The sequence below is a fragment of the Opisthorchis viverrini genome (assembly GCF_000715545.1).
Source record: "Opisthorchis viverrini unplaced genomic scaffold opera_v5_67, whole genome shotgun sequence".
In the NCBI taxonomy this organism is placed as follows: domain Eukaryota; kingdom Metazoa; phylum Platyhelminthes; class Trematoda; order Opisthorchiida; family Opisthorchiidae; genus Opisthorchis; species Opisthorchis viverrini.
The window spans coordinates 1,046,130-1,054,766 of record NW_008751722.1 but is presented as its reverse complement, the minus strand read 5'-3'; the positions used below and the strand labels follow the sequence as shown (position 1 = coordinate 1,054,766).

General features: G+C 48.0%; 2 protein-coding genes across 2 annotated transcripts in view; one reads left to right on the top strand and one right to left on the bottom strand.

Annotated features, from left to right (window-relative positions):
- Nucleotides 1-8,343, bottom strand: part of T265_04162 (hypothetical protein) — a gene marked incomplete at both ends in the record, with an annotated part of 16,274 nt that extends 7,931 nt beyond the window's left edge. Inside the window, one exon of the mRNA XM_009168832.1 lies at nucleotides 7,912-8,343. Within this exon, the coding sequence (XP_009167096.1) occupies nucleotides 7,912-8,277 (366 nt within the window). The remainder of the gene's footprint in view (nucleotides 1-7,911) is intronic.
- Nucleotides 3,044-3,418, top strand: T265_04161 (hypothetical protein; the record flags this gene model as incomplete). The annotated part of the gene is made up of 1 exon (XM_009168831.1): nucleotides 3,044-3,418. One exon carries the CDS (start codon nucleotides 3,044-3,046, stop codon nucleotides 3,416-3,418), a length of 375 nt encoding a protein of 124 aa, XP_009167095.1.
- Nucleotides 8,344-8,637: the final 294 nt, after the last annotated feature.

Here is an 8,637-nt window from a genome sequence, read left to right as displayed (position 1 = left end):
CGCTCCAAAAGCTTCCGTACACAAAGCGGTGTCCGTCAGGGATGCCCACTCTCCATTCCTTTTTAACTTTGTGATCGATGAAATAATGAGACGAACGCTGGAGGGTCTTCAAAACCCTGGTGTTCAAATAGCCTGTGAAGAAAACCTTGTCGATCTGGAATATGCAGACGACATAGTTCTCATGTTCGAAGAGGAGGAAAAGACTCAAGTATTCTTGGATGAACTGACCAAAGTCATCCCGTCCTTTGGTATGCACTTTGCACCCACAAAGTGTAAGGTCATGCTGGTGGACGTGCAGTCACTGAACGCGCCACTTACAATCCAGGGAGAGGTACTGGAAGTTGTGGAGCATTTTACGTATTCTCGAAGTTGTATTAGTTCTGATTGTAGTGTGACAGATGAGATCAATGCACGAATCTGCAAGGCTCGGGCCGCGCTTGCTAAATTGAGACACCTATGGCGTCAGAGTAGTTTATCCCTGAATCTCAAGGGACGTATCAAGCTACAGTACGGGCTGTTTTGTTGTATGGGTGTGAAACTTGGCCTGTTGAAGTAGCTAAACTGAGACATCTTCAGGTGTTCAACAATCGTTGTCTCAGAACCAAAGTTCGTGTGGGTTGGTGTCGGCGAATCCGTAACGAGGCAGTTAGAAAGCGCGTTTTCGGTTGTGCAACGGGTACTTCCATTGAAGAAGCTGCGTTGGTTGGCACATGCATTGCGTATGTCTAACCATCGTTTGCCAAAGAGTGCTGTTTTCCATGCCCAATTCAGAGTGGCGTAAACAGAGAGGTGGCCAACCCTGGACTTGGCAGAAGAGTATGAAGGATGGGGACCGCGTGATCCTCACTGTGCCTGGTTGGAGACACTACAAGATATGGCTGCCAACCGATGTCAGTGGCGTTCTTGTTGTTAGTTTCTATCCAGATTGCCTGAGTGAATGTCTGGAGGTGCAGGCACCTCGGAATGATTGTGTTGAGCTAACACTAAGTCCCTTCCCCGTCCACCTTTATTCTTTTCTTTACAATAAGGATTTCAAATAAGTCATGGTTGTACGGCAGTGAAGCATTTGTGTTGAACACTGATGTCATGCTGTCGATAATGAAGAAGGGAATCACGTGGCCAGAAGACTTCGGAAGTTAGTACCACGTAAAAAAGCCGGCGGTCAGCAAATAATTCAAAAATTAACCCGTCGTTGTCCATATGTACCCAGTGCAATCCAAGTCGATCGCCCCATCGGGTTTCAGATGAGCAATCCAATCAGCGATTCAAACCCCGCGCCGAAACGGGGCAATAAAGGCAGCATAAAGGTTGTCTTTGACTATATCAAGCCTACAGTCGGTTGAGGCGTAATCGGACACGAAGCATAGACAAAGATCAGCTTCCCGTTTGTGAGGTTCCTCCATTGACGTTGCCAGACCGCACACACGCAACCATCAGCGACTGTTCATTCAAGCCGGGTATTCCACCCGGCAACTTCGGACGATGCCGAACACTGTATATCCATGAGCAGTGGCCCCTGAATCGCCAGGGGTATGCAGGCGGAAGCGAGTGGAAAGTGGCGGGGCAGTTTGCCCAACCACTGTCTTGAATTCTGGTTCCTGACAAACAACACACACCGATATGAACCGCGCCCAGCGTGAGAGCAAGAGCAGATTGTCGTCCGGCTTATTTTAGAGTGCAAATATAACAAGCAGTCGAGACGGGCCGTCGTGACTTGAAGATCGAGGTTGTCGGCGCCGGTGGGCTCGCAGTGCTGCGACCAACATCCATGCAAGACGAACCAGCCCATCAGACTTGACATCAGGAAAGGGAGATGTCATAAATAGCCTGTTTTCGCATACCCACATTGCTGTATGCATCAAGTGGGATAATCCGGCTGATTATACCACACAACGGCAGTGTGGCAGGATAGAATCTTGAATTGCACGAATCACGGTTGTACGTGAGCTCGGATACTGTCAGTGCGTTTAAACCTGGACGGAAGGACGAGTATGGTCTTCGACTAAAGCCTTCAGCTCAAAGGCCTGGCCACAAGACAGTGGTGTTTGACAGGAAATGCCAGCGCATTACACCCCTTAAAGAACAAGTTGTCATAAATGTTCCAAACCCGAACCCGGAGGACTAAACTAGATTATGTTCGTCGGAAATCCAACTACTGAACAACCTGGAGGACAGATACGGAGAGGGACAAAATAGAGCGGTCCAGAATTCTTCAGGGACAAAGACCCCAACGGCAAACACTAGCTTCCACTAGTCCACACAGACGAACACCCAGACTTGTTAACAATGATCTGCAGTAGTGTCTTAGGATCCGTTGCCTTGCACCTGGCAGAACAAATAAGAAACAGAAAAAAGATGAGAATCGGAATGCGGTTTTCCTACCATAGTTGTCAGTGCAAAGCTTAAGACTCTAGCTGCATGTTGTATATTTGCTCCGTTTTTCAAATGTTTCCTCTTTCTTTCGTTTCAGCTCTATGTCAAAGTCTTGATTGAAAAAAGCCTAGCTTCCGGGCCCTCAGTCTGTTCCGTTCTTTTTCTGATTGTCGCTGCAATCCATCGCCTTTTGAGAGTCACTCTTAGCATAATGAAATGTGTGAATCGCATTTATGGAAATCCATATTCTACGCAAAAGTTCTACACGACACCTCCTGGGGCAAGAGGATCAACCGCCGCGACTGAGACCTTTACCAGGCTGGGACCGGAACGAATATTAAGGCAGTTTTCATGCATGGAGTTGCGGAGAATGCGGACGTACACCCAACAGCTAATTGCCCCCATGACTGGACTGAATAAAGGTATATCCCGGAGCTCCTGAAACTTCCCAGCCTTCTAGCCGGTGAAGAAGTCCGTCTACCCACTTCAGACGACTAAAGGCGTATTGCTTCATGTGTCCCAAAGGATACCTTGCTGTCCACGAATGTGATGTCTCGAGCACTAAAGGGATGATACTTGCACGGAGACAGTCCCCCAAGTACGACGCTTTCGCTTTGGAACCGAGACATCCTTACATATAACACATTGCGAATCCAGTTTGGGGTGTGACATGGCGGCATCTCAAACTATAAGCACATTGGAAACACTAACCCTATCGTTCACACTGCCCCCCCCCAAACATTCTCCTATCGACTCAAACGAGCAGGTCATTGGAAAGCGACAGATCCTGTCAGCAACATGGAACTTCGTGTCACAACAATGCCTAGGGACTCTTCAGCATACTGGATCGGGGCCACAATCCCAACTTGGACCCCATCACGATCGGATAAATATGGCCAACTCTGGAAACACCAGATTTGGAAATCCTGATCCTGTGATTCCCACTTGTGAGACATCAAAAGAGAAGTGCGGGATTGACCTTCACAACGGGAGCTACACCATCCCCCTACAAGTAACAGATATCCACTTCTGCAGTCTTTCCTAGACAACGAAGACAGATGCCTCACTATGATATGCCGCCCTATCAACATCCCATGGGGACCTTATATTAACTGCCAGTCATAATGTAGCCACAGATAATGTAGCTCACAGGTAACTCTAAAGTTTGAAAACTCTCGGACTAAGTGCCCTGCGGGTCTGCCTTCAAAATGTCACCACTAATCCACCCGATGCCACTATTAAACTATGTGGGAAATCCACTCAGCGGTGCTCCCATATTCCATCCTTGCGTGACATCCCAACGAACGAGGAACTCGTTGCGGAAGCAATCATGTCCCTTGATTACAGCGACTACTTGGTCCTCGAATCCCTCCACATCACCGGCACAAATCTCAACGGCATCTTATACCTTAACATCGAAACCAAATTCAGGAATCCAGCGCCAATATTGGCTGACGTCCGAAAATCCGGGCAAACGATGCTGTCCGGGGACATGTGGATAACATCCCATCGTTTAACGCTCCTCACAGATGGTGTCATCATCGCCATTATTATTAGCTGTAAGAACCGCGTACTTGTCGGGGTTGTAGCTGTCACAGTTCCGTCCACCGATTATTTGGGGAGGTAGGGGAGGTAGCTGCGCACTAGAGGCGGAAGCTGATATACTGGAGCGTAAATACAGGGCTGCTAGGGGACTTTTAAGTGGGGGGGGGTTGGTGTGCGGGGGCTGGTGTGTGTGAGGATAGTATGTAGGAGGCATACATGTGCCGTAATCCACTAGCAAAGAGAGCGGAATTCGCCGCATGATAAAAATGTGTGAGGCGATACATGTTTGTGTGCTAATCTCACAACGAAACGACATGAGACAATTAGGCCATCCTGTGGAATCAGTGCACTTCAATAGCACACGAGGAGGAAAACCGTCCACAATTTCCACTCACAGAACAGTTTACTACAAATCCGGATCTCAACTGGTTGTAGAACGTCAAAAATGGTATACCTCCCTTTCACACGAAAACCGGTCTAATGAGCTCTTTGATGGAGTCGGCTGACCTGTTCGCCTACTTTCCCCACAACCACCCGACACCGTTCATTTCAAATATCGTCTCGTCTGAGCCACATACTGTTTAGCCAAATGGCGATGGAATGAACTAACGAATGAAAAAAGGAATAATTCAGCTAGCTATAACACCGTCTCGGTGCCTAGCTTCTATATCACTTGAAGGAAGAACGAGGCTTGACATACCCCCAGGTTGCCGAAGCCTAGACAGGTGCAGCTGAGATGGTGAGGTTGGGTTTGAATCACGGACCTCTGTCGATAGGTTCACATCTTAGACACTGAGCTGTCCCGAACTCTGAGGATACCGATGACACACCTCCCAGAGCTTGAGATAGGTCAGTGGTTAGGACACGAAACTAATGACCAGAAAGTCCATGGTTTCAACCCAACTCGAGTACCTTAGCTGTCCCTGGCAGTATCGCAGCCCTCGTGCTTCCTTCAGGTGACCTGGCAGCTGAGCTTAAGATAGCTCAGTAATTAGGGCGCGAACTCACCGACCACAGGGTCCGTATTTCGCACCCAAATTCTGCATTTCAGCTGCTCTTGTCGGGCAGTATCTCAGCCCTCGTGATCTCTTCGGGTAGCAAGTCAGCACCAAAAGGGTAACATTGAAAGGGTGTTACATCTGAGCTAATATTCATTTATATTGATGGCCGCTACGTAATGAAAGCGTGTCACAGCTGTACACTTATCACATTATCCTGTTGTCATTGTATTATCATTATGCCTAAGAGCTATGTTTGCCATGATAGCAACTTCGCTATTTCAATGCCGCCAAAGCATTCTTACTATATCTAAGGTTCCCACACAGTGGATGCGACAGGATGAGAGAGATCCAGTCGACCAATCACAGATTTACCAGTGCCCTCCAATTTAAGAGCTCATCGTAGCACACTATTTACAAACACACCTAGAACGACGCAAAACACTGTAGTAGGAACATCACGGGTTTAGACACCGGAGATCTTTCCTCATTTACCTACTGCTCAATGGAAACACTTGGATCAAGCGCCTTGAGGCGAAAACTTAAGTGACTCTATGTACCTATACTTCTCGGAAGACCTCAACGATTTTTATCGTTTTCACCAGTGGCACATCACTGTCCTACACCAATACTATGCTACCTTACAACCATTCTTTACCAGGGACTTCAAAGGGACTTTTGGGGCGAGATGGCCCAAGTGGTTAGAGCGCGAATTTACTGACCGGAAGGTCCGAGGTTCGAACCTGACCGCTGCCTCTCGATCTCCCCTGTCTAGGCTTGGGCAACCTGGCAGTATCCCAGCCCTCGTGCTTCCTTCGGGTGGCATGGCAGCTAGGCACCGGAAGAGTGCTATAGCTGAACGCAGGGACTTTAGTGTGACGAAAAGATTAGTGGTTGGTGTGTTGCCTATCTCGTTTATTTCAGTGCATTTACACATGACACTCATATATGCTATCCGTACCAAGTTTGACAATCACACAGACGCTGTAATCGATTAGCGGCCACTTCCCGCAAACTGAGGCACACAACCTCGCTCTAGAACCTAGGTAGAACCGAAAGTACACATTTCGTGGGTAATATCTCCTAGTCCCATCCGTGAGGTCTAATATTCACCACGTCTCAGTCTGCGGCATTCTGAAATGGGCGCACTTAGAACCGCCGTTTTCGCTATCATTTGGCACGCACTAATCATGACGTAAATATGAAAGCCTTTGGGTCTGATCATAAACGGCGTGACCGATTTGGCTGTTGCGCAGCCGAACACCCACATCATATTTTTTTCATCACGGATTCGTTGAGGCTACACTCTATCAGTCATAACTCTGTGATGATGCTCATCAAATCCTTGAATATTTTTTAGTCCCGCGGCTCTCAATCCCTCTTGCATTCACACAGAAAATACTGCATGCCTCTTGAGTTTTAGAAATAAGCCATGGATATCCTAGATTGGCGAATCAAACCAAGCCAGAGATCAACGCATTGGCCCAACCACAGTAGCAACACATACAAGTCCCAAGACGCGTGAAATGTTGCACGACACTCAGCGCATTTCTGTGACGATTTCATGATTGCACAACCAGTAGCATAACCTTAAGGTGTGAGGCAAGGACCATGCCTGTGGAGGCAATGAGCTTAGTCGGTTGACCCAAACTTCTGTCGGCCTTTAGCTTATTGGAAGTGAGAAAGATATCAACCGTGTCGCTTAGCTGTAGCACCCTTTCGGTGCCTAACTGCCATGCCACACGAGGGCTGGGATACTGTCAAGTTTCCCAAGCCTAGACAGGGGAAGTCGAGAGGCAGAGGTCGGGTCGAACCACGGACCATCCAGTCAGTAAATTCGCGCTCTAACCAATTGGTCTACCTCGCCCACGTACTCCATTCTAAGGAAGACATCTGAACAATCTGAACACCAGTGATTTGCCCCCCCCCCTACAAGAGCTCATGCTTATGGTGCGGTAAAAAACCCCGAGGTAGTCGTGGCAGTGTAGACGCTTTAAGGACAGTAGGGCGGTGAGCGGTTTCAAACGTGTCTCCGAAAATCCATCGGTGGGATGCTGTGGGTCGCATGTACATATGACGTCGTTCTAGTACCTGGCCTTCGGTGTGGTACAAAACCATGCCCTGCTAACAAAACTGGCCCTTGAAACATTCACTACTCACCACTGCGATCGAGAGTAAAATAAGCCAGTGAACAGTGACAAAACGAATGGAACGCCGTCAAACCCGAGGCTAGTCTAATGCCCCAAGAACGACGAAACTGGTTGTGGGCCGTCGAATAGTTTCAGCAACCTTACGACTAGTCAATCAAAACATACTGCGATATTCCGAATATCGTACCAACTGTAACATAAGGCGGCCTCTGCGCAGCACATTCAGTTGAATAGCATGAACGAGAGTTCCGGTTGTCTCCCGTGAAAAATATATTGATTTGTCGAAGCCAAGCAGCAGTTCCTTCTACCGATATCAGCCGGACTAACGCCTGCTATAGCCTGTGTGACTTGAAAAGCAAAGGCCTAATGACCACCCTTTCGTCCTCTCAGTCTTATAATTCTTATTCATGATCCTTTGAACTGTTTCTTTGAAGATGACACGAAGACTCAATAGCCCTCAGGCGACTGTGACAAGTCAATTGGCCCAACCCATGGTGAGCCGCGGAGGCGCATCATGTTCTAATAAAACGCTTCCTGATATGAGAATTTTCGTTTTGTCGCACTGGTCCGAAGCGTACCAGTATACGAGTTCCGACCACCTGCCAAGTCATGTATAATTAAAAGCCAACGTATTAAGATTTGAAGGACCCAACCTATAGGATAGCGGTTGGCTTGATCCGCCAGGAGACTTTATTTACTACATCCTCAGGCGTGCCAATCGCCGGCTCGCTGTCCTCTCCAGAACAGATGATATCAACATTCAGAACATCTGCCTGTTGATTTGTGGTAGTTAGACTCGACATTTAAGAGTGAATATCCAAATCAGATTCAAATTACTGACTCACGTATTCATCAAATTCATACGGGACTATTCCGTCACCGAAATCGTGCTCCAGGAAAATATCCCCTCGTTTCTGAATGTCATAACCCACGATCATCATCTCCGCGTTTGAAAAAAGACTGATGCACCCAACATGTTCAGCACGACCGTCAGTACAAATAACGCAGTTTACAGCCTCGGGAGAGACTCCGATCGACTTCAGGGATTCATGAAGTGCTGATGCATCCCACACGGAACCGGGGTTAACAACAATTATCCCAGCGGGTCCACGTAGGAGTATTGTATTGCATTTTCGTACAGTGCATCCATCCGCAGACTTGTGAAACCTACCCTCCCGTAAGAGAGTTACGGCATAACCTGTCCCGGTCATTCCAGAAAAACTACCACGACCTTGAGTCTGAAATCCCACACTGCGTCAGATTCATGCAGTTTAGTTCACGGACTCACGGATTGATACACGGCATCCAGAATTGGCCCAGGTTTCCCGGGTCACTTTTGTTCTTGTGGGTCAGTCAGTGTCGTTCACCTGAGAGTCGCAAGTGAAAAAAGGGTGTATCACTGCTCTTTATGTTCTCAGAGCGGGGCAGTATGCTTCACGGATTCACGGATTGATACACAGGATCGAGGCTTTTGCCCAAGTTTCCCTGGTCGGTTTTGCCCTTGTCGGTCAGTGGCTGTCGTTCACCTGAAAGGCACAAGTGAAAAAAGGTGTAGCACTGCTCTTCATGTT